The sequence below is a fragment of the Mustelus asterias genome, chromosome 18 (assembly GCF_964213995.1).
Source record: "Mustelus asterias chromosome 18, sMusAst1.hap1.1, whole genome shotgun sequence".
Taxonomy (NCBI): domain Eukaryota; kingdom Metazoa; phylum Chordata; class Chondrichthyes; order Carcharhiniformes; family Triakidae; genus Mustelus; species Mustelus asterias.
The window spans coordinates 7,652,718-7,679,549 of NC_135818.1; the positions used below are offsets into that span (position 1 = coordinate 7,652,718).

Consider the following 26,832-nt stretch of genomic DNA (forward strand, 5'->3'; position numbering starts at 1 on the left):
CATGACCTTGGAAGTTTATTGAATTTTTCCTGCCACTGATGAATCATAGAATCCCTACAGTGCAGAAGGAGGCCATTTGGCCCATCGAGTCTACACCGACCACAATCCCACTCAGGCCCTATCCCTGTAACCCCACATATTTACCCTAGCTAGTTCCCCTGACACCAAGGGGCAATTTAGCACGGCCAATCCACCTAACCCGTAGACCTTTGGACTGTGGGAGGAAACCGGAGCACCCGGAGGAAACCCATGCAGAAACGGGGAGAACGTGCAAACTCCACACACACAGTGACCCAAGCTAGGAATTGAACCCAGATCCTGGCGTTGTGAGGCAGCAGTGCTAACCACTGTGCTACCGTGCAAACTCACTGGAGGCAATACAGTGTAGGTTCACTAAATTGATCCCTGGGATCATCAGGAGGTTGTCCTATGATGAAACATTGAGTTAATTGGGGATTATATTCTCTGGAGTTTAGAAGAATGAGGAATGATCTCATTGAAACATACGAGATTCTGGAGGTGCTTGATAGAGTGGATGCTGAGAAATTGTTTCCTCTGCTCGGGGAATCTAAAACACAGGGGCACAGACTCAGGATAAAGGCCAATCATTTAGGACTGAGATGAGGAGAGATTTCTTCACTCAAAGGGCTGTGAATCTTTGGAATTCTCTACCCTTGAGGATGTTCCATCATTGAATATATGTAAGTCTGGGATAGACAGATATTTGGTCTCTCAGGGAATTAAGGGATATGGGGAGTGGGTGGAAAAGTGGAGTTGAAGCCCAAGATCTTTAATGTTCGTACGGAATTGCAGAGTAGGATCAATGGGCCAAATGGTCCTATTTCTTGTGTTCTTGCTCCAGATGTCTCGTTCCACTACCTTATTCTAAGCAACACTCCATTTCTCTGCCAGACTGCCTTGAGCAACACTTACAGAACTGTTGGCAGTAAACTGCTCTTATGCAGACAATAATTTATCAGTATCTGGCTGCCATGTTTCCGTGCCATTTAGTTGGGTGATTGCCCCTCCAAGGTACTGAGAGTCTTTAACTATCATCCCTTAAAAAGGCAGTTAATAATCAATGCTTCTGTTTTACTTATTAGGGTCTGAGGATAGGGTTACATTGAATACTTGTAGCATGGGTTTTTAACGTCGATGCCTTGACATATTGAGCTGAGTTTCTGTTCACTCTGTTCCTTATTTTGTTCTTGTGGCGAGCAGTTAAAAAAAGAAAGAAATTTGTTTATTACTTGCATCTAGAGCAAGAACACGCAGGAAATAGGAGCAGGAATAGACCACATGGCCTGTTGAGCCTTTTCGTTTTTTATTCGTTCATGGGATGTCAGAGTCGCTGGCTAAGCCAGCATTTATTACCCACCCCCGAGGACAGCTAAGAGTCAACCACATTGCTGTGGCTCTGGAGTCACGTGTAGGCCAGACCAGGTAAGGACAGCAGATTTCCTTCCCTAAAGGGCATTAGTGAACCAGATGGGTTTTTACAACAATTGGCAATGGTTTCACAGTCATCACTAGATTTTGAATTCAAATTTCACCATCTGCTGTGGTGGGATTCGAACCCGGGTCTCAGAGAATTATCATGGGTCTCTGGATTACTAGTCCAGCGACAATACCACTACGCCACTGCCTCCCCTAATGCTCCACCATGGTTGATCTTGGGCTCCAACTCCACTCTCCTGCCCGCTCCCTCTGATGCTGAGCTTCCCCTCATCTAAGGTCGGTGCTTCCCAATTACGTTCTGCCTCTATAAGATGCAGAGGAACGAACTGCCACGCAACGTGCAGACACTGACCTGATGTCCTGGCCTGGACGGGCTTGTGTCAGAATTCGCACTTCCAGCTCTTCCGTGCCCTGCGAAAATCAAACTGCAATGTGAGCTAAAGGCAGATCTGGAATGTCCCACTGGGGGAGCCACGGGCAACTCTCTTGTTATTCTAGAAGCATTACTGATGAGCACTCAATGACATTCTGGAATGCAGCATGTGAAACTCACAATGAGCCATAACTCTCAGCCATACATTACAGCTTCGAATTTCACTGCAATGAATTATCAGATGCATTGCATTGTAAAAGTTGGGAGCAATTCCCAGAGAATAAATATGAGATAGTCGGTGAAATTGATCTGTGTGTCAGAAATTAACATGCGGCATTCTTTCTGCTGTCATATATCGTTACAATAAAATGAAACAAATGGGTACAAAAAATTTGAAACATATATCTCATGAAATTTACTAAATGGAATAAACTACAACACATAGAAAAAGAAAATATATTTGTGGCTACGTGCGCATGTGTCCGAAGAGAAAAAAGAATCATAAGCTTGGCTGGCCACTAAATGTAAGCACTGCTTATGGTGCCTTAAAGAAAGCTTAACATCTATCTATTAACTTACCATGATTAGAAGTACATCATGCTGCATACATAAAGAATATCAATATGGAATGAACATGGTAATATTTTAAATCTATTCTAGTCCTCAACTGAAAAGTTTTTTTTATGTAAATCAATTAATTCTTACATCATTTCACAATATTTTTCTCCAGTTCCACAGACTCAACAGGAGTGAAATCTCCCAAATTTACTCACATCATCCGATTCCCTGATGAGCTCTGTATCTTCGACCTGCACTACTGCATCTGCGCCGCAAGGTATTGGTGCCCCCGTTGTTACCCGCATCACCTGGCCAGGCATCACTGTCTGGGTGGGCTGCAAAAATATGTAGGAATAAAAGAAAATCATCTTTGAGATTATTAGTCAAACTTCCAAAGCTTAGAGCATACTAAATCTTAAGCAAACTAGACAATGGGCTAGATTTTCGCAGTCAGTGGTGAAGCAACTGTACTTGCTACTGACCTCGAAGAGTGCAGCCCACAAGGATTTAGCAAACTCCATGTTGCCAATTCCTCCCTACCCATTGCCAATTTGAGTCTGGTGCTAAATTGAGAGTGTCTCCAGGTGTCTAGCATCAAGTTGGGTAAGCAACCAATCACACTGAAGTATTCTCACAGACAGCAAATCAGAAAATAATAAACCACTGAATCCCTATTGTTCTAATTTTACCTTTTACAGACAGTGTAATAAATGATTGGGGCATACTAAATAAACTTAAAATAATAAAATATGTGGAAGTTCTCTTCATAAGGGAGAAATGTGACATTATTCTTTAAGGGACAGTGAGACTGTTGACTCTATGATCTTCGTACACCTTTAAAAATCCTAGTTACTCTTCATTCGAGGAGGTATAACTTATTCAAGAACTGTTACAGCCTGAGAGGATAGATTTTCTATTAATTGCAGTCTGGAATTTATTGATGGTATCACCATAAGACCATAAGACCATAAGACATAGGAGCGGAAGTAAGGCCATTCGGCCCATCGAGTCCACTCCACCATTCAATCATGGTTGATTTCAACTCCATTTACCCGCTCTCTCCCCATAGCCCTTAATTCCTCGAGAAATCAAGAATTTATCAATTTCTGTCTTGAAGACGCTCAACGTCTCGGCCTCCACAGCCCTCTGTGGCAATGAATTCCACAGACCCACCACTCTCTGGCTGAAGAAATTTCTCCTCATCTCTGTTCTAAAGTGACTCCCTTTTATTCTAAGGCTGTGCCCCCGCGTCCTAGTCTCCCCTGTTAATGGAAACAACTTCCCTACGTCCATCCTATCTAAGCCGTTCATTATCTTGTAAGTTTCTATCAGATCTCCCCTCAACCTCCTAAACTCCAATGAATATAATCCCACGATCCTCGGGCCTACATAATTTACTTTGCAACTCATTTAAAGATTGACAAGAATCAAAACCAAGTTAGTGTGGGACTCTGTTCTTTTCTCTTTTTTCCCCACTCTCCACTCCCAAATAATGGCAAAAGAAGTCTTGAGAGTGGCAATGGGGGAATTTATTTCTCCTGTAGAGTATCAATGGGCCCAGATTTTGCGGCCAGAGTGAAATGAGAGCACTCGCTGATGACTCTGAAGGAAGAAATGCCCTTTCTTACACCTGATCGCAATCCCAATACAGAGACGGTTGGCTGCTAACTCCCCTCCGAGGTGGCCTGGCAAGCCTCTCAGTGGCACTGAATTTCTACAGAGAATAACAAGACCTTCGCCACAGGCGTTGAAAGTGGTTTCAAGGTAGCTGGCGAACCCACCCACCTTCTCAAAGGCAACTGCAGATATGCAATAAATGCGGCCTTGCCTGCGATGCCTTCATCTCAAAAAATGAATAATTTTTAAAGGGCCTTAAAATAGCTGAATGGAAACAACTGACTTAGCAGTTTTGAGAGAGAGCCGGTTTTCAAGTCCAATTAATTGGTAAGCCTCACATCTCATACTTGCATGTTCTTAACTATACCAGAATAATCAGATTACATTTTATAATGTAATTGAAGTACAATTAAATTTTTTTTAATTTAAAAATTATTTCATTAAGCAATATGCATCTTTAATTTCTTTCCAGCTTCCGTATCTAAATAGAAAAATGAATGAAGACATATGACAAAAAACAAAATGTTATCCTGGCACCGTGTTACTCTTCTAGTTTGTTTTGTCAGTTTTCTTGTGTCAGATTTTTGATCTCCAAGTAGGATAAGCAACCAATTACACTGAAGTATTCTCACAGGCAGCAAATCAGAAAATAACAAACCACTGAATCCCTATTCTTCTAATTTTATCTTTTACAGACAGTGTAAATGATGTTTTGAGATGAAGGCATCGCAGGCAAGGCTGCATTTATTGCACACCCGCCTTTGATTCACCAACGATATTATGAAAGCTAATCTTCTTGAATATATAAAAGTTGAACAAAGTTTAAAATAGAGAGTGGACTCAGAATCGGGACCAGCTAGTTGACCTTGGAAATAACAGTAACGCTAAAGAATTAGAACTAAGGGCAGTTTATAATATTTGGCTATTGAAAAGCATCACTTATGTGATGCAGATTCCATGTATTAACGTGGCGTGTCCATGACGTCAACTGATCTCAACCTAACGAACCAGGGCCATGGATTGATAAAAAAGGGAAAAATAAGTCTAATTATTATTAAAATTAATCATTGTAGCCACAGAAAGCATCACAGAGGATGTGAGTGGGGATCAAATGTACCGTCTCTCAACATTGGTTAAACCTTCATCATTTGATAAGTGTGGGCGTTGCCAACTAATTATCCATAAAATAGAAAATTTAATTATTAAAAAACTGTAAATATAAAAATATTAAATATTAAAAAGAGAAAATGTGATAAAACATGCAAAGTACTTTAAACGTGGTTTTAAATGTAGAGCAAAATATTAAGTATCCATAAATATCTGTAAAATCTTAATAGTGTTTAAAATGTGGATAAATATTTGATAGATTGAGGAATAGAGGGAAATGGCACAGAAAAGGAGTTGAGGCCGGCAGAGATCAGACATGATGGCAGGGCAGGCTTGAAGGGCCTGGTGTGGCCTACTCCTGCTTCTATTTCTTGTGTTGTGAATGGCAACAGCGACAACTGACGACGTCACAGCACTTACTGATGATATCAGCAATTGATTTAAATAATGTAGAACAATAACACTCTATAACAGGAGTCAAGGGTTCAGAGCGGCCTGCAGGAAAGTGGAGTTGAGGCCACAATCAGATCAGCCATGATGTGGAGATGCTGGCGTTGGACTGGGGTGGGCACAGTAAGAAGTCTCAAAACACCAGGTTAAAGTCCAACAGGTTTATTTGGAATCGCGAGCTTTCGGAGCATTGCCCTTTCATCAGGTGAATGGCCACTCACCTGAGGAAGGAGCAGCGCTCCAAAAGCTCGTGATGCCAAATAAACTTGTTGGACTTTGACCTGGTGTTGTGAGACTTCTTACTGCGATCAGCCATGATCTTATTGAATGGTGGAGCAGCCCCGATGGGCCGAGTGGCCTACTCCTGCTCCTAATCCGCATGTCCCAATGATCCATCAACCTGAACTTGTGGACCCTACTCTCATGTTTAGGTGTTTGTGTCACAAGGCAAGTTTGGTCATTTACCAGAGAGGTTTCAGTTTACTTGGTCCTTAGGGATTTAAATTTAATTATCTGAGAAGAAAGCATCAATATTCACCTGCTCGCCAGCCTGCGATTCACCAATAATGAATCTGTCACCAGGACCATCAGCAGCTGTAAAGAGTTATAAAATACAGGACGTGTCAAATAAAAGCAGTTCAGAAAGGACATGTAATGTTGTATTAAAGAGGATATGGAGTTCTTCACCTCGTACAGCATACCCATCCTTCACTGATGCTGGGAAAGGTGGCAGGTTGTCTTTCGCAAACACGTCCTGTGCTAGAACTCGACCCATGCCATCTGCAACACACAGGAAACAAACCCCATCAGTGAAGCCACAGCAGGTACATCCAGCGAGAGGCTGCAAAATTCAAGCTGTGTTAGCGGAGTTGCCACTCCGGCTGCTGTAGCTGGTTCTAGGCACCGTGGGCTATCTGGAGGAAGGTGGCACGGTGGTTAGCACTGCTGCCTCACAGCGCCAGGGACTTGAGTTCAATTCCCGGCTTGGGTCACTGCTTGTGTGGAGTTTGCACGTTCTCCTGCGTGGGTTTCCTCCGGGTGCTCCGGCTTTCTTCCACAATCTAATGATAGATTAGGTGGATTGGCTATACTAAATTTCCCCTTGATATCAGAGGACCAGCTAGGGAAATACGTAGGGTTACGTGGATAGGGCCTGGGTCGAATTGTAGTTGTTTTAAGTTTATTTATTAGTGTCACCGCAGACTAACTGGAGGAAGGTGGCACAATGGTTAGCACTGCTGCCTCACAGCGCCAGGGACCTGGGTTCGATTCTGGCCTCGAGTGACTGTGTGGAGTTTACACGTTCTCCCCACATGTCTGCGTGGGTTTCCTCTGGTTGCTCCGGTTCTCTCCCACAGTCCAAAGATGTGTGGGTTAGGTGGATTGGCCATGCTAAATTGCCCCTTAGTGTCGGGGGATTAGCAGGGTAATTACGTGGGGTTACGGGGATAGGGCCTGGGTGGGATTGTGGTCGGTGCAGGCTCAATGGGCCAAATAGCCTCCCTCTGCACTGTAGGGATTCTATGATTCTATGAAAAAGCTGAAGAAGGTACATGAACGATGAGATCTTTCAGTTGAAATACAGAGGGCAGGGGTTTCCGCCTCTTGTTTTGCGGCAATGGAGGTGGTACACCATTGGCCAGTGGTGGGATCTTCTGGTCCCACTGTTGTCAACGGGGTTTGCCGTAGAATGCACCCCTCGCCATTGGGAAACTCGTGGTGGGGATGCGCTGTTGGCGGGACCTGAAGATCCGGCCATTATTCCCTAAAGAGCAAGTGGAGATAGAGAATGCTGCAAAAGGTGGCCAACAGCATTTCACAAGTTGGAGAACACAATACTAAAGCCAAGACGTCACTTTTTAGAACATTGATTAAGACGCAGTTATGAGTATCACATATTATTTCTAGAAAAAGCATTGAAGCCTATGATGAAGCAGGTGATGACACAGATAGGAAACTGAAATTAAGAGGAGAAACCCGAGATATTAGAACTGCCCCAACTGAGCAGAAAGGATAAAATGAAATTCAGTGGAGGTTTTTAGAAATGTTTTTGATATAACGAATATGGAAAACCCCTGCCTCTGGTCAGGAGTCAATGACGAGGTGGGGTTGCAGTCATCGACCGAAAGTCGTCACAATAAGATTGAGGAGGGACATTAGGAGAAATCATCATCTTTTGCCAATAAGGAGCACCGCGTAGCAACAAATTGACAAATATTAAAATTGACTGCACAGTGCCTTCTTTAAGGTGATTATGGGCGAGATTTTTCAACTGCGCTCGCTCCAAGGTTGGAAAATTTTGCCCGAGGTCAACGGATCTGTGAGAGGTCCGTGTCCTGCCCAGCGGGCGGGATGGGAAAATTCCACCCTCCGGATCTGACATGAGATTGCATGCCAATATACTCATATCAGAGTCATCTTTCTTACACAGCATGGAAGTGACAGAATTGTGTGGCTGAAATGGAGTTTGTGTTACAAGCCATGCAGAAACAAGGGCAGATTTCAGCTTCATTGCACCTGACAACCTTTCAATAAAAAATCATTAAGACACTAAGCTGACCTGCCTCAACCTTACAAAGAGACACAGTGATAGAATTGTACAGATAGGTTCCCACACCTTATGAACAACATTGCCTGCCAGTGATAGCAATCAAAAGTCTTCTGTTCATGTGAAGACGGGCTTAAAGTGAGCTCAATTCTTATTGATGACGCTTTCCGGCTCAAGTGTCCTTTGCATGACACTTGGGCCAGAATTTTCGGGCCAGTCCCACCGATGGTGAACACCAGACGTGGGTTTCTTGGCGATGGGGAGGGTTGTACACAATGGGAAACCCCGCTGGCAGCGACGGGGCCAGAAGATCCCACTGCTGGCCAATGGCAGGCCACCTCCATGAAACACGCCGTGCGGGGTGCGTGTGGGTGGCACAATAGTTAGCGCTGTTGCCTCAGCATCCAGGTACCCAGGTTCAATTCCAGCCTTGGGTCACTGTCTGTGCAGAGCCTGCACTTTCTCCCCGTGTCTGCGTGGGTTTCCTCTGGATTCCTCCCTCCCACAGTCCGAAAGACGTGCCGATTTGGTGCATTGACCCGAACAGGCGCTGGAGTGTGACGACTAGGGGATTTTCACAGTAACTACATTGCAGTGTTAATGTAAGCCTATTTGTAATAAATAAGTAAAATTTAAAAAAATCCCGCCCCTGGATTCAAAGGGTGAGGAGCCCAAAATTAAACAAAAAAAAAACTCAGCCCACCTTTGGGCCAGATCGATCATTCCAATCACAAAATATTTTTTAAAAATGCAAATGGTGGGATTGCGGTCTTCAATTTCTTGAATGACAAACACAGTTTGGCAACACATTATGGAGGCAGTGGTGTAGTGGTATTGTCACTAGATTAGTACTCCAGAGACCCTGGAAAATGCCACGGGGGACCTGGGTTCAAATCCCACTATAGCAGATGGTGAAATTTGAATTCAATAAAAAAATACCTGGAATTAAAAGTCTAATGAAACCATCGTCGATTGTCATAAAAACCCATCTGGTTCACCACTGTCCTTTTGGGGAAAGAAATTTGCCGTCCTTACCTGGTCTGGCCTACATGTGACTCCACATCCAAGCAATGTGGTTGACTCTTAACTGCCCTCTGAAATGGCCTAGCAAGCCACTCAGATGAAGGGCAATTAGGGATGGGCAATAAATGCTGGCCCAGCCAGTGATGCCCACATCCATGAAAGAATAAAAAAAATCTACTGTGCTTAACTCTTACCCCTAAAACTCCAGTCTACAGTAAAACTGACCACGAAATCCTCAAGACCTAATATCTATTTCATAGCAGTGCTGCAATGAAGTATCTGAATCGTCAGCTCACCAGGATTGAGGTGAGAGTCTTAAAGTATACATCTTTACGCATATTTATTGATCGTCTTGTAACGTGACTATATATATATTCCAAATAGCAAAGAACTGTCCAGGTGGAACAGATGCCTTGACCTGTACATATTCCTGATATATTTAAATAATAAAGCGATTAACTTTAATAGCCCAAACAGGGCTGAAATGGAAATACTTGTTGAACTTGCTAGCGATTGCCCTGTAGTAGCAGCAGAAAACGAGATTTTCTAATTAAACAAATCTTTCCTTCGAGTTTCACCATCAATCTGTTTCCCTGGCAAAATAGTTCCTGAGGGATATCGAGTACGCTGGCTTGGGGCAAAGGGCCAAATGAATTATGGCAAGCTGTTAGAATGAAATGTTAACTGGCTGGAAATCTAATAAAAATGCAAGTTAAAAAATAAGTTGCTTCTGTTTAATTTATTGCGCAGTCCAAATTCTCTACACTTGGAATCGCTACGGTTACAGATGATTTAATTCCTGTGCACGGTTAAAATGAAAATTTCTCGAAGTAAAAGGCTTCTAAAGGACCATGAACACTATAATTCTGCTTTGCAATACATTAAAATAAAACTGCTACTGAACTGCACAAGGCTCACTGATCCAATACTGTAGCGAGTCTTGTGATGAAGGAGCAGCGCTCCGAAAGCTCGTGCTACCAAATAAACCTGTTGGACTTTAACCTGGTGTTGAGAGATTTCTTACTGTGCCCACCCCAGTCCAACGCCGGCATCTCCACATCGCCAATACTGGAAAGCAGCAAGAAAGCATCACCATTTTTGGAAATGGACAGCGGCCATGGGATTCACCACGTTTTGACTGGCCCACCTTTCCACGTCCTCGCTCAGTCCTTTACCCTACAGCAGCATATTCTGTTGTTTCTTTAACCCATGTATACAGTCGTCTTCAATGTTAATGACCTCCTAATTTATTGCCCTTTATTCACTTGCAATTGCACTTTCAGAATCCCAGCTGTCGAACCTTTGGGTTTGCCACAACATTTCTGCAGGTACTGATCCATTCAACTGCATCCTCACCTTCACTTTTGATGTCCTAGTCCCCAGTGAAAGCATTGCTCTCTCTCACTCTGGGCATTTACCTTGGTTCGGCCCTCATCTCCACCCGCTTAGGCCCCAGGGTCTCAGATTTAGAAGATATGGTGGACAACTGGTTGAGTCAGTCATCGCCAGATCTGGCTGGACCACTATCAGTCCCTTCTCGTGTCTGCTAAAACTGCTCACTATTCTGGGATCGTCCTGAAATGGAAAGATAACACCTGGCTTTTTTATTCAACTGCAAACCGCCCCATTAAAACCCTCACCGCTGTTCCTTCCACCCTCACCTCTAACATGTGGAAGGAGCTCATGGATTACTTTGACACCAAGGTTCAGACCATCCAACCATCCAGCTCTGCTGTGTCCCTCCCTGCCCCCAATCCACCAGGCCCTAGATTGAGGATTGAGGAATCCGGGCGCACAGGCACGTCCTGTACCCCAAGTATGGCTCGAGGAAGCAGCCTAATATTGTGTTCTCCGGCCTGGGCGGCTGTTACCCAGGAGGTCAGCAGGGCAATCGCACCCAACTAGCCAATGTAGGAAGAAGATGATCTCATCCATTCTACCAGGGCAAATCATGGCTCAACTCCCTCCAGTATCAAACTCTCAACATGGCAAGATGTACTCAAATGGTGACTATTCCATGATATCTGTAGCTCTCTTCACAGATCTCACACAACCATTAGTGGGGAACATGTATCAATACTCCTCTCACGGAGACTTTCACATCGCCATCATCCCATCTGTTGAGGAATCGTGTGTCTGGTTTCCTTCATCAATGCAAAGGCTTCATTTTAAGATATTTCTGCCTATGCAATTACATTTAAGTACTAGACTGTAGAGGTTAACTAACTCTGCTTGATTACATTTTAAAACTCAGAAGGCATGCTGGGTTAGCCAGAAATTGACTGCATTTATGAAGGGTACAATGCAAGCAAAACAGGCTCTTCATAAACAATATCTGCAAGGCTGGCTTCTCCAAGTTGGAGACAGCATGTGCCAAACAATAACAAGATAACGAATGATAATTACTGTAGTTTCAGTTTGTTTTTGCAGTTCAGTTTTGTTTTTGAATTACTGTGTTCAAGATCAGTAGAGAGCTGGCAGAAAAAAACCAGTCCCTCTCCAGCTTTTCTCTTTCTTTTCATTTGTGCAATGATTTAATTTTAAGTTCTGTTCAATAAAAGAAATTCATTTCAACGTCGTAGCAGTGCTGTCTTCATCTATTCAAAAGAATGAATGGACCCTACACCATCTATCATGTTGCTCACACACTCCATCCTCTGGCCCCTTCTGAGGAGGACTCACCACACACAAGGGAACCTGCAGCTCACCCAACCTCCGCTCCCCTGATCAAATGCCTTTCTTTAGTATTCTGACGGGACAAGCTGGCACACAACTGGAGCGAAGGATTGAAGACCGGGGGAGGGACGGCCACATCATTTCCCTCACTGAAACTTGACAAGATTCTGGCGAGCAGCTGTTTTAATGATCATTCAAGAGATTTAAATGAATGCAAATAGTGTTCACTCCACCAGACAGCGGGATAACCAACTCGCCATTGGGAGAATTGCAAGCTATTTTTACGCTGGTGAGCTTCCGAGTTCTTGCCTGCTGTTAAATTCTCCGCTCCCGGTCACCTCGAAACCCACCCCGGGCAGGAATGGGAGAATTCCACACTCTACTTCAGTAAATTAACCTGCTTTTCCCATTCCAATCCAGCTGCTGGCCACTCAGCCAGTTATTCTCAATTGCAACTCGATCATGAAATGCAAATGTATTTTTCTCTTTACAGATGTTGATGGAAATTCTCCACAGCTTTATGCCAGGTTTCCAGCAATTGCAGGTTTCTCCATTTCTTCTTTCTCTTTGATTTGATTTATTATTGTCACATGAATTGGGATAGAGTGAAAAGTATTGTTTCTTGCATGCTACACAAAGCATACTGTTCATAGAGTACATAAAGGAGAAGGCAAGGAGAGGGTGCAGAATGCAATGGTAAAATTACTGATAGAGTGAACAGAAAGATCAGCTTAATGTGTGATAGGACCATTCAAAAGTCTGATGGCAGCAGGGAAGAAGCTGTTCTCGAGTCGGTTGGTACGTGATCTCAGACTTTTGTATCTTTTTCCCAATGGAAGAAGGTGGAAGAGAGAATGTCTGGGTGCGTGGGGTTCTTGATTATGCTGGCCGCTTTTCTGAGGCAGCGGGAAGTGTAGACAGAGTCAATGGATGGGAGGCTGGTTTGCAAGATGGACTGGGCTTCATTCACGACCCTTTGTAGTTTCTTGCAGTTATGGGATACTCCCTGGTTATGGGATAATGGTCGGTACCTATTACCAAGCATTAAAAAGCGGAGCATTTCTCAGACGCACACATCAGCTTATGGTAGTGCACTTTCATTTTATTAACTGCAATATCAAACAGACATATTTATAAAGGCAATTTCTTCAATCTTGCATCTTTAAAGTTGGCCTTTGTCCCAGGTTGAGAACAATCTGATTGGGTTATCCAATACTCTTTCTCAGGAGAGGCACAATTCAGCGTACATATTGGATTTTTTTATTCATTCGTAGGAAGTGGGCATCGCTGGCTGGGCAAGCATTTATTGCCCATCCCTGAGGGCAGTTAAGAGTCAACCACATTGCTATGGGTCTGGAATCACATGTAGGCCAGATCAGGCAAGGATGACAGATTTCCTTTCTTAAAGGACATTAGTTTTCACGACAATCGACAATGGTCATCATTAGACTTTTAATTCCAGATTTTTATTGAATTCAATTTCACCATCTTCCTTATTTATTAGTCACAAGTAAGCTTACATTAACACTGCAATGAAGTTACTGTGAAAATCATAGAATCCCTACAGTGCAGAAGGAGGTCATTTGGCCCATCAAGCCTGCACCGACCACAATCTCACCCAGGTGCTATCCCCTTAACCCCATCTATTTATCCTGCTAGTCCCCCTAACACTGAGGGAGAATTTAGCATGGCCAACGCACCTAACCAGCACGTTTTTCGGACTGTGGGAGGAAACTGGAGCACCTGGAAAAAACCCATGCTGGCACGGGAAGAAAGTGCAGACTCAGCACAGATAGTGACCCAAGCCAGGAATTGAACCTGGGTCCCTGGCGCTGTGAGGCAGCAGTGCTAACCACTGTGCTACCATACCCCTTCGAGGTGGGATTCGAACCCAGGTCCCCAGAGCATTATGCTGGGTCTTCCGGATTAAATGTCCAGTGATAATTCTATTAAACAACCACCTCCCCTACATATTGATGAACTAAGAAGCCAGAGTACATGTAGATAGACAGTATTTCACACCCAATCAAACTATCAGGGTCTCCCTTGCAGCTGCAATATAAACTCAGCAGAGAGATTGCTCCTTAACATGGAAAGAAACCTTGAGGTATGAAGATTCCAAAGAAATGTATTTATAGTCAGTTTCATTCAGTTTTAAATGTGGTATTCATTCTCTCTGGTGGATCGAATCAATACATGAAGCGGTTTGAGGATTCGCATGGGATTTCTGCTCATCAGTCATGCATTTGCTAGCAAGTTAGAATTGCCAGTGAGCGACTTCCCATTGAGCTGAGAGACTTACACTCGCTAATATTCCAACCTTAACAAAGCGAGCAGAATGGTGACAATGTGGCGGGGAACATTAAGAAGCTTCCTTCTATCATTCATTAACTCCCATGCTATTGTGTAGGAGTGTGATGAACACAGGTTCAAGCACCAGTAGATTGCTTGAGTAGTAGAAGGCCATTCTGCACATGAACTGTGCACGGTTTCAAATTACTAACCCATCTTATCTCATTTTATGTGTTGTTGTGAGTGGATAGTTCAGAATACTTTTAAACATAGTCACAAAGTAGCCCATCAAGGCATACTGGAATGAACTATTTGCTTTATTTGGATTGTTCTGATTGCTGTCATAATTGATATGGTAAGACTTGTATAGCTTCACCACAGTAGAGGGTTGATTCCACATTGGAAACGAACCTGGCCAGTTCTTTCTAACCTGGGTAGTATCTGTTTTCAATTAAAGAATTAGAGTTCCAAAAGAGAAAATGCTGAAAAATCTCAGCAGGACTGGCATCATCTGTAAGTTGAGAAAAGAGCTGACGTTTCGAGTTCAGATGCCCCTTTGTCAAAGCTTTGGTCATCTGGACTCGAAACGTCAGCTCTTTTCTCTCCTTACAGATGCTGCCAGACCTGCTGAGATTTTCCAGTGTTTTCCCTTTTGGTTTCAGATTCCAGCATCTGCAGTAATTTGCTTTTATCCAAAGAATGTTAATGTTCAGTTAAGAGTTAAAGTTCAGTGAAAGAGTTAAAGTGTTGCAGTTGTTTTAAGTTTGAGTTGGTACCTAAAGTGTTCAATAAGGGAAGATTGTTAAGAGAATTACTGTCTGTGTGGCGTTTGCACGTTCTCCCTGTGTCTGCGTGGCTTTCATCCGGGTGCTCCGGTTTCCTCCCACAGTCCAAAGATGTGCATTGGCCATGCTAAATTGCCCCTTAGTGTCCCTGGATGCGTAGGTTAGAGGGACTAGCAGGGCAAATATGTGGGGTTGCGGGGTAGGGCCTGAGTGGGATTGTGGTTGGTGCAGACTTGATGGCCTCCTTCTACACTGTAGGGATTCTATCAATATAGTATTTATTGCACTCACGACCTGATAATAGTCTCAGCAACAGCCCAGGCGTTTTAGTCACTAACTTTACAGTCAACTAATGGAAAGACAAGGATTAAATTCCCTCGCTACTGAAACATCCTTCCCTATCAACGTTCCAAAACAATCTCAAGCATCTTATATTGTGGGGTTTTAAAAAATTCATTCATGGGGCATGGGCGTCACTGGTAGGCCAGCATTTATTGCCCATCCCTAGTTGCCCTTGACAAGGTGGTGGTGAGCTGCCTTCTTGAAACGCTGCAATGCACCTGCTGTGGGTCGACCCAAAATTCTGTTAGGGTATGACCAATACAAGTTGCAGTGCGGACGTCCGGGACATATCCTGCCGGCTGTCCACTGCTGTCACACTCAGCAATAACAAGTTCAGCTCCAGCTACTTCAAAAGGCTAGCAGTGCATTACTGCACAGTCCCATTACTCACATTCATTTCAGGAACGATATCAGGGCCCATAGTGCAAGTGTTGAAGCCTTTCCACCCTAAACTGTGAGGAAGTGTGGATATGAAGACCAGAGTAATAAAAAGGCCACTCACGCTGAAAACAAAATCTCAATGAACAAAATCCTAACTGTTTCCTTCATCAGATGAATTATAGTTGAGTATAATGTGGCCAAAAAAAAAAGTAGGATTCTTGTTTGGTAGGTATAAGGATGTATATTACTCTGGAAAAGCTATAGAATAGCCCGTATTTAAGAAAGATGTGCTGGCCTTGGAGAGAGTCCAGAGGAGGTCCATATGAATGATCCTGGGAATGAAAGGCTTGACACATGAGGAGCGTTTGGGGACTCTGGGTTTGTACACCATGGAGTTTAGAAGGATGAGGGAGGATCTCATTGAAACTTACAGAATACCGAAAGGCTTGGATAGAGTGGACTTGGAGAAGATGTTCCCATTAGCTGGAGAGACTAGGATCCGAGTCCACAGCCTCAGAATAAAGGGACAACCCTTTAGAACTCAGATGAGGAGGAATTTCCTCAGCCAGAGGGTGGTGAATCTGTGGAATTCGTTGCTGCAGAAGGCTGTGGAGGCCGGGTCATTGAGTGTCTTTAAGACAGATAGGTTCTTGATTGGTAAGGGGATAAAAGGTTACGGGGAAAGGGCGGGAGAATTGGGTTGAGAAACATATCAGCCATGATCGAATGGTGGAGCAGATTCGATGGGCCGAATAGTCTAAAGCTGCTCCTATATCTTATGGTCTTAACTAAAGATGTAAGCTTTCCCTTCTTTCAGTTTTAAATGGTGGCTTGGAGGTGGGCCTTCAATGAGAGTTGGGAGATTCCTTTGATCAATAATTGATTAAGGCAAAGATATTCTTTGATCCATCAGTGACAGGGGAAAGCTGGACAAAAATGCAAATAAATGCTGCAAGACCTCAGCAGCTGAGAAAGGGCAAAATTGGTAGTTACTTTGATATGTGATTCAATGAAACCTAACAGGCAATCCTACCTTCAAAGGGCAATATTGGCAGCTCGACAGTTTCTCTCTCGGTGAGTGAATACATCAGAAAGACTGCGTACATTACAAAGCTGCTCATGAAGGTGACCTCAGGGAACTAAACTTGGTTTGGAGCTTACTGAACTGTTTATCACTGGACTACAGAAGGTATAAACTTCTAAAAGGAAAGCAGTCAGGGCAATCAATTCTTCAATTATTGTAATATGAGGATTGGAACAGTGCAAGTGTAACAGGCAGAATGAGCAAAAGAAATTCTGAAGTGTATTCATGTTTCTGACCGAACTGGCAAAGAGGCTTTGCTGGATCTGGTTCTGGGGAATGCGGTTCTGGATCAACTGGAGCAGTTGTCAGTGAGGCAGCACTTAGAGACCAGAGATTTTCATATCATGAGGTTTAGATCAATTATGGAAAAAGACAAGAAGCAACCTAGAGTAAAAATATCAATGTCAGTAAAACAAAGGAGATCGTCATCGACTTCAGGAAGCGCCGTGGAAGACATGCCCCTGTCTACATCAACGGTGGTGAAGTGGAAATGGTCAAGAACTTCTAGGTGTCCAGATCACCAACATTCTGTCCTGATCCCTCCATGCGGACGCTATAATTAAGAAAGCCCACCAACACCTCTACTTTCTCAGGGGGCGAAGGAAATTTGCATGTCTGCTACGACTCTCACCAATTTTTACAGATGCACCATAGAAAGCAGCCTTTCAGGATGTAACACAGCTTGGTATGGCTCCTGCTCCGACCAAGACCACAAGAACCTACAAAGGATTGTGAATTTAGCCCAGTCCATCACGCAAACCAGCCTCCCATCCATTGACTCTATCTACACTTTCATAATGTGGTTCAATGGGCTAATGAGTTCAGGTTTCCTTCTACCATTTCCCCCACTATTGCCCAACCAAAAAAATAGTATGAATGTGAAGAAAGCTGTGAGCTTATATATTGTTAAGTCATAGAGGTTTACAGCATGGAGACAGGCCCTTCAGCCCAACTTATCCATGTCACCTTTTTTTAAAACCACTTGGCTAGTCCCAATTACCTGCGTTTGGCCCATATCCCCCCATACCCATCTTACCCATGCAACTGTCTAAATACTTATTAAAAGACAAAATTGTACCCGCCTCTGCTACTACCTCTGGCAGTTCGTTCCAGACACTCACCATCCTCTGTGTGAAAAAATTGCCCCTCTGGACACTTCCTGTATTTTGGTTTAGGTTTAAAATTAAATAAACAATTCAGCGATTTTATCATATAACAATTGGATCTTCAGGATGTCAGTACATCTGATAGAATCCAATGGAAAGTTCAGGCTACAGTGTTGTTGCAAAACACAGGACAATTGTACTTAAGACCACAAAGTGCACAAATCACTCTCTGAAAGAGAATGTCTTCATAATCTTGAATTGTAGCAATCAAACTTCTGTAGAACAGAAACAGTTACACACAAACATACAAATTACAAACAGGAGTAGGCTCAGTTGTAATGCCCTGTGCAACTGAAACAAAAACTCTCTACTTTTGTATTCAATTCCATTCACAATAAATGGCAACATTCTATTAGCTTTCCTAATTACTTGCTGTACCTGCCTTTTGTGATTCATGCACTAGGACACCCAGATCCCTCTGTATCTCAGAGCGCAACAATCTTTCACCAATTAGATAACAAGCTTCTTTTATATTGTCACATTTGCCCAAATTATTCTCCATATGATTTGTTTGGATCATTTTTAAAAAATCAACGTAATATATAGCGCATCGCTTCAATTTAAAAAAGGTCAGCAATAAATCCTGGTAAAATTACCTTCTCATGTTGCCTTTTTTAATATTACAGAGGATTAATGAAGAATGACCTTCCTGACACTATAAGAGGCTTGTTACAAAATTTGTTTCCAACTATATTTAAAAACAATCAGTGTATTAATGTGGCCTATTAATTCTGTAGAGTTATTAAGAATGTGATTTATACACTACCAGGCGGTGGAATAATATCATTTTTGTTATCATTAATAAAGTATCCAGCAACATAGCTATTTAACGGATGTCTCACCAGAATTTTCTTGTTACCAAAACCCCACCACACGGTTCTGACGTCAACTGAATGCCAAATTGGACCAAAGCCTCGAGAAATCGCAAGAATCCGTGTGAGCTCCAAACAACAAAACATTTCTTTCCCACGTTTGCAACAAAGTGGAGGCACACAGACTCACAGGTCACCTTATTAGAATCCTTTAATTACTAACGGATGAATTATTGCCTATCTTCATGGACCAGTTAGCATTTAAAAACAATAAGACAATGATTGGTAACATGATTAATGCACTGCGCATAGCCACATCCATAAATAGCTCAACAGCTTTTAAGACCGTTTGTTTTGCAATAAAATTATTTAAATTAAGGAGCAAACATGCAAAGCGATGAAGGCAGCTTGTTGTTTTGTCTCAAGAAACAACAGGTTTGAAACTAATCCTTGTATATTCCTAACTGATGATGCTACGTGTTGTTATCTATTGTAATATTCAAGAGTTACTCAACAGTAATTTCCTCCTTAAACTTCCCCCAGTGACAGGGCACTGGATGTGACATGTGTTGTTAGATTTTCAACAGTGGGACCACAAGGTTATAGGAGAGGGGTGCCCACTGATTTCTCTTTTTTCTAAAAGGAGGCCATTCGGCCCATTGAACCTGTACCGACTCTCTGGTAGAGTATCTTACCCAGGCCCTCTCGCCCACACTATTACTGTAACCCCACACATTTCACGTGGCCAATCCACTTAGCCCACACATCCTGGGACACTAAGGAGCAATTTAGCACGGCCAATCCACCTAACCTGCACATCTTTGGAGTGTGGGAGGAAGCGGGAGCACCCGGAGGAAACCCACGCAGACATGGGGAGAACATGCAAACTCTGCACAGAGAGTGACCCAAGGCTGGAATTGAACCAGGGTCCCTGGCGCTGTGAGGCAGCAGTGCTAACCACTCTGCCACCCATGCTGGCTGAGACAGTGAGAGTCAATGCGGCCCAAATCCAGAGGGAATGTGATTCAGTTAAGGAGTTGACCCGGCGACGCAGGACCATTCATTCAGGAGCTCCTGTACTCGCGGATTGTGGCACAACTCAACCACGCTTTGCACAAAATTTCTCAGGAATAGTTGCAGAAGTGGTGAATAAAGTAAATGAACCCCCCACCCCCCCCCCCCCCTAAGGAAATTGGAAACAATCCCAAAATCTCTCCCAAAATAACCCAGTTAGTTTTGTGCTTCCAGCCTTTTATTTGATAGTCAGGAACCAGCTTCAAATACCTAGGACAATATTAACAACTAAAATCGAAAGGATGCTGAAAGGCCATGACCGTACCAGAGCATGCAGTGGAAGCTGAAATCTCCTCCTGCAGGTCCTCTTAACTTTTGTGAACTTTACCAATCCACCAGACTCTCATTTAAAGTTTATTTATTATTGTCACAAGTAGGCTTGCATTAGCACTGCGAAGCAGCTACTGTGAAAATCCCCTAGTCGCCCCACACTCCGGCGCCTGTTCGGGTACACTGAGGGAGAATTTAGCATGGCCAATGCACCTAACCAGCATCCCTTTCAAACTGTGGGAGGAAACCGGAGCACCCAGAGGAAACCCACAGGAAGAACGTGCAGACTCCACACAGACAGTGACCCAAGCCGGGAATCAAACCCGGGTCCCTGGCGCTGTGAGGCAGCAGTGCTAACCACTGTGCCACCGCCCCACCCATATTTTAATTTTAAGGATCGAAAAAGTTGACCATCTTATCGGCTGCTCTTGGTTGCTAAAAGCTGGTGAGGGTGTGGACGCAGTATAAAGGTTTGAGTAATGCACTTGCTGGTGGTGTTTCTGGGCAGAAGCATGACCCACCACTCATTAAGATTCTGTTGTATTGAAACTCCAGAGAAAGATGGCTGAACCTTACAGATGTGGAAAGAATCCATTCTGCATTATATCAAGCGTCGGGTTTCTGGATTTTAAAACAAAATCCAATAAAATGAAACAGATTCAATCTTCCCTCCTCCCACAGCTCTCAAGAAATGATGGTAAAGATTTAACTTCAGCCAGCCATTCAGTTACAGATTTTAAAGACAAGCTGGAATATACAATTCTTCATCCTACCTCGGTAGTTGATTATTTCAGTGCCAAGAACTGGGGTCATCTCCAGCACCGTGATGAAGGCCTTGTCCATCGAGGTTAAAGGGAATGGAGACATGCGGTGCCGTCGTGCTACTTTGCTGATGTCAACTGCGCTGTGACCTAGATGCGGAAAAAATTGGTAGGGTCATCATTTCTGCTGTTAGTGAGTTGGTAACAGAGAAACATAGAAACGCAGAAACCCTGCAGTGCAGATGGAGGCCATTCGGCCCATCGAGTCTGCAGCGACAACAATCCCGCCCATGCCCTATCCCCATAATCCCACATACTTACCCCGCTAATCCCTCTAACCTACGCAGCCCGGGCCACTAAGAGGTAATTTAGCATGGTCCGTGCACCTAATCCACACATCTTTGGACTGTGGGAGGAAACCAGAACACCCGGAGCAAACCCTCGCAGACACGGGGAGAACATGCAGACTCCACACAGACAGTGACCCAAGCCGGGAATCGAACTTGGGTCCCTGGAGCTGTGAGGCAGCAATGCTCACCACTGTGCCACCATAAATTAAGACTCGGCACTGAGTGCAGCTGAACAACCGGATCATTCTCCTCAACCACCGTGAGAAAGCAAGCCAACAATCAGAAAATTTCACCCTTTGGGACTGTATGGTGTGAAAGTTGTGTTCCATCAGTCGCTTATTCAAGAATTCAGTACTGGCACTCAACAATCACAACTTCTTTAAATCCTTCTTACATTATACTTTTAATTTGGTGATATTGGGGAGGAAAGGCAAAATGAAGAAACTGTGAATAGTAAATACGAATTTATACAAAAAAAACAATTTCCAGTGTTATAGAAAGCTAATTATTTATTACATTTTGGATCATATTCGTAAAGTCCAAATTCTAATGTTATATTGAAGGAGTAGTGCTCCGAAAGCTTGTGATATCTAATAAACCTGTTGGACTATAACCCGGTGTCGTGTAACCTCTCATCTTGAATAAAAAGACGGAGGCTGCAGAGGGAAATTACAACTGACCTCGGTAACTTGGGCGAGGTGGCTCAAAGAGAAATATCACACACGCTGTAAATGACAATCACGTGCCTTAGCTTGATGCAGTAGAGTCATCATTTCTGCTGTTAGTGAGTCGGTAACAGAGAAACATAGAAACACAGAAACCCTACAGTGCTGATGGAGGCCATTCGGTCCAACGAGTCTGCACCGACAACAATCCCACCCACGTCCCCATAATCCCACATACTTACCCCGTAATTGTACAGTTGCTTGGAATATGAAGCTTCACTGCAGACCTGAGCATGTAATCTAGGCTTGGGTGCCACAGCACAGGAATGAAGGAGTGTTAGTGCTACACTGTCAAAGGAACTGTCTTTCAGATGAGGTATTACTCTCAACCAGCACCAGAAAAGTATGCAACCTTGCTGAATGTAAACTGACAGCCATGTCTGCTGACAAAACAACAGTGATTGTACTTCAAGGCCTGAGGAATTCAGAATGCAGAAGATTCTGTGCGACAGCTCACCTGGGGTGAAGCTGCTTCTCCTCTTTGTTCTCCATTTTATCTATGCCGCCCAAGCTTCAAAGTTCGATTTGAAGGATTCTTCCCCTAACTCAGTAGGCGCATACACAATTCCTTGTGCTGATGAATCTTACATACCACAACCTCAAGGTCTGATGTTCCGAATGAGATTGGAAACCAAGATCCTACCTCCCTGTTTAGGTGGATCTAAAAGGTCCCATTCTTTGCAGAATTCCCCCTGTGTTTGGCCAACATTCATTCCCCAAATAATATAACCAAAGCAGAAAATCTAGTCATTTATCTCGTTGTCCTGTTTGTGAGATCTTACTGGGAGCAAATTAGTTGCTGCACTCGCTTACAGAACAAGAGTGACTATGCTTTAAAGTATATCTTTGGGACAAGGAACACACTGTATAAATACATTTGCATTCCTTAGTTGTTCAGAAGAAGAAACAAAATTCAATTTTATGGGATGTGGGTGTCACTGGGTGGGCCAGCATTTATTATCCATCCCCAACAGCCCTCCATTCCAGAGAGCAGTTGAGAGTCAACCACATTGCGGTGTACCTGGAGTCACACGCAGGCCAGACCAGGTAAGGATGGCAGATTTCCTTCTCTAAAAGGACATTAGTGAATTAGATGGGTTTTTCTGACAATCGTTTCATGGTCATCATTAAACTTTTAATTACGGATTTTTATTGAATTCAAATTTCACCATCGGGTGTGGTGGGATTCGAACCTGGATCTCCAGAGCAGTATCCTAGGTCTCTGGATAATTCCACTGTGCCACTGCCTCAGCCTACCATTGTTCAGAGTTTAATATTGAGCAATCCCTGCTGGAGGTTGTACACGTGGATATCGATTGAATCTCGGAATATCTTTCTTATGCTGCTACTCCCATGCTTGAAATGTCCACCAATGCTCACTGTTCCCATCTAACACGTTAGGAGCAGTTATTTAGGTGCTGCACTGGAGGGCAACTGTAGCTAAAATAATTATGCCCATCGTTACTCCTTGGAAGTCTGAGAGAAAATCAGAGGTGCAATGAAAATAAGTACTCTAAACATGGAATTTGTTAAATGCAGCAATAAAACAATGCAGGTGATACTCTCAGATGGGAATTAAACAATCTCTTTCTTCGTTCCTGGGATGTGAACATCGCTGACAAAGCCAGTATCTATTATCCGTTCCTAATTACCCTTGAGAAGGTGATGGTGCATTTCTTTCTGGAACCTCTGCAGCTCATGAAGGAGACATAGGGGAACACCACCCAAAGGGCTATGAGGGAGGGGCATCCAGGATTTTGCCTGAGCGACAGTGAAGGACTGCCAATATGGTTCTAAGTCAGGATAGTGTGTGTGGCCTCACAGAGTCACTTACAACACACAAGAGACCATTCAACCCATTGCGTCATTGCTGACTCTCCTCAGATGAATCCAGTCAAACCTGGATGGAATAAAAGCAAAATACTGCGGATGCTGGAATCTGAAACAGAAAATACTGGAGAATCTCAGCAGGTCTGACAGCATCTGTGGAGAGAGAATAGAGCCAATGTTTCGAGTCAAGACGACCCTTCGTCAGAGCTGACGAACCTGGAGGGTGACTTGGAGGTGGTGGTGTTCCCCTATGTCTGCTGTTCTTGTCCTTCCAGATGGTAGAGATTGTGGGTTTGGAAAGTGCTGTTGGAAGGAACCTTGGCAAGCTGTTGCTGTGCATCTCGGAGATAGTACACGCTGCTGCCATTGTGCATTGTTGGCAGAGCGAGTGACTGTTTAAGGATGGTGTGCCCGTCGAGCGGGCTGTTTTGTCTTGGATGGTGTTGAGTGATGTTGGAGCTGTACCCATCCAGACAAGTGGAGATTATAGCATCACACTCTTGACTTGTGTCTTGTAGATGGTGGGCAGGCTTTGGGTAGTCAGGAGGTGAGTTACTCTCTGCAGAATTCCCAGCCCCTGGACAATGAGTTCTGAATACTCAACTAATTTTCCACAGAATCATGTAACATCCAGATGCACAGCCATAGTACTGAGGAAATTATATGCAGTTACTTTTAAAGTTTATTTATTAGTATCACAAGTAGGCTTACATTAACACAGCAATGAAGTTACTTTGAAAATTCCCTAATCGCCACATTCCGGCGCCTGTTCGGGTACACTGAGGGAGAATTTAGCATGGTCAATGCAGCTAACCATCATGTCTTTCGGACTGTGGGAGGAAGCTGGAGCACCCAGAGGAAACCCACGCGGACATGGGGAGAACGTGTAAACTCCATACAGGCAGTGACCCAAACCAGGAATCAAACCCGGGTCCCTGGCGCTGTGAGGCAGCAGTGCTAACCATTGTACCACCCCTTTTATTCTGCTTTTCTTTGACTCTCAGAGCTGTCCTTCTTGGTAATATGAATGTCCCATCAAGCGAGCAGATATCTATTTTCTAAATGTAAAATGTACAAGCTCATACTCTTGTCCAAATTAACTGGAATAAAAGCACACATTTCTGGAGTCTCCAAGTCTGTCATTAATGAATAAACTATCTGAGTGAAAACCTGAAACATTTTCAATTACCAACCAGCCTGGGGCAAGTTAGTTTCCAGCTTTGGTGAATTAGAACTAAATCAAAGTAGAGTAATGTAGAAGTTTGTAAACAGCACTATCATTGTTCAAACCTTCCTTGCTTCCCATTTCACCTGAACCCCTGTGACCTGTTCAAATTCCTCTCAGCAGACTAGCTCTTTGCATAAAATCATAGAATAGAATTATAGGATTCCTACAGTGCAGAAGGAGGCCATTTGGCCCATTGAGTCTGCACTGACTCTCCGACAGAGCATCCCAACAAGGCCTTATCCCTGTAACCCCACGTATTTACCGCTAATCCCCCTAATCTACACATCTTGGAAAACGAAGTCATTTATAAATGACTATAGCTGAAGCACTAGTATGGATCTCTGGTGGACACACATTCTATGGCTTCACCATGGCACAGTGGTTAGCACTGCTGCTTCAAAGCGCTAGGGGCCCAGAATTCGATTCCCGGCTTGGGTGACTGTCTGTGTGGAGTTTGCACATTCTCCCAGTGTCTGCGTGGGCTTCCTCCGGTTTCCTCCCACAATCCAAAAATGTGCGGGTTAGGTAGATTGGCCATGCTAAATTGCTCCTTAGTGTTAGGGGGATGTCAGGGGGATTAGCAGGGTAAATATGTGGGGTTACGGGGATAGGGCCTGGGTGGGATTGTTGTCGGTGCAGGTTTGACGGGCTGAATGGCCTCCTTCTGCATTGTAGGTATTGCATGATACTATTTTTAAAAAAAATTATAATGAATCAAATTAGTTCCTTGCCTGGTTTTATTTTTAGCCTCCCTTGAATCTCTGGTATTTTATCTTTAACCTCTGTTGTGGGGATCAATAATAAACTCGCCATTTAGTAAACCTGACACTTGCCGATTTCAATTCCAATATCATATGACACTCTATTTTATTATGCTCAGCTCAAACGAACATTCAACTTGTGTTCCAATTTAATTAAATACAGTGACAAAAAAAAGCTTCTGAAAATGTATCTTGTCTCAACTACTTTCCTATTTATTTGACCAGCTTGTATTTTAAACAAAGGCAAATTTAACAATGCAAGCAGATAGAAAAATCCAGTCAGTCTGCACAATATTTCCACAAATCTTTGAAATATCACTTTTGAAATACATTCTTCTTGAAATACACTCCATGGAAATTCCCCAGTGAATATATTCACAGAATTATAAAATAGTTGCAGTGCAGAAGGAGACCATTTGGCCCATCATATCCATGCCAGCTCTCTGAAAAAGCTACTCATCTCATCTCTACTTTGTTGCCTTCAGGTTTGCATTTTTTCTTCTTCTCGGATCCCTCCTACTTATTGAACACTCTTTCAAAAGCCACAATTGAATCTGCCTCCTTCACATTTCTCAGGCAGTGCATTCCAGGTCCTAACCACTCAATCATAAAATAATTTTTCCTCATGTCACCCTTGCTTCTTTTGCCAATCACCTCAAATCAAGGGCCTTGGGTTCTTGATTCTTGCACCCATGGGAATAGTCTCTCCTTATCCACTCTGTCTCGACCCGGTGGCACAGTGGTTAACACTGCTGCTTCACAGCGCCAGGGTTCGATTCCCAGCTTGGGTGACTGTGTGGAGTTTGCACATTCTCCCCGTGTCTGCGTGTGTTTCCTCCGGGTGCTCCGGTTTCCTCCCACAGTCCGAAAGACATGCTGGTTAGATGCATTGGTCATGCTAAATTCTCTCTGTGTACCAGGCGACCAGGGGATTTTCACACTAACTTAATCGCAGTGTTAATATAAGCTGACTTGTGACTAATAAATAAACTTTAACTCATGATTTTGATACTTACTTATATCAATGGGCTAAGTTCTATATAACTTTTTTCTTTATTTCAGTTTTGTGTGAATATTTACTCAAATACAGCAGGCAGAGGGAACTCGAGTGAAGAAGGTGCTGATATTTTGGCAACACGAAATGGAAAGTAAATTTCCAGA

General features: G+C 43.5%; 1 protein-coding gene across 11 annotated transcripts in view; it reads right to left on the reverse strand.

Annotated features, from left to right (window-relative positions):
- LOC144506949 (gephyrin) overlaps nucleotides 1-26,832 on the reverse strand; it is a 489,936-nt gene that overhangs the window by 41,633 nt on the left and 421,471 nt on the right. For 6 of the 11 annotated variants that reach the window (XM_078233373.1, XM_078233368.1, XM_078233370.1 and 3 more), the window contains 5 exons: nucleotides 20,790-20,927; nucleotides 6,251-6,343; nucleotides 6,102-6,157; nucleotides 2,605-2,757; nucleotides 1,811-1,869 (listed from right to left, as the gene is read on the reverse strand). In XM_078233373.1, the coding sequence (XP_078089499.1) occupies nucleotides 1,811-1,869; nucleotides 2,605-2,757; nucleotides 6,102-6,157; nucleotides 6,251-6,343; nucleotides 20,790-20,927 (499 nt within the window). The remainder of the gene's footprint in view (nucleotides 1-1,810; nucleotides 1,870-2,604; nucleotides 2,758-6,101; nucleotides 6,158-6,250; nucleotides 6,344-20,789; nucleotides 20,928-26,832) is intronic. The other 5 variants (XM_078233376.1, XM_078233371.1, XM_078233374.1 and 2 more) reach the window with 1 other exon arrangement.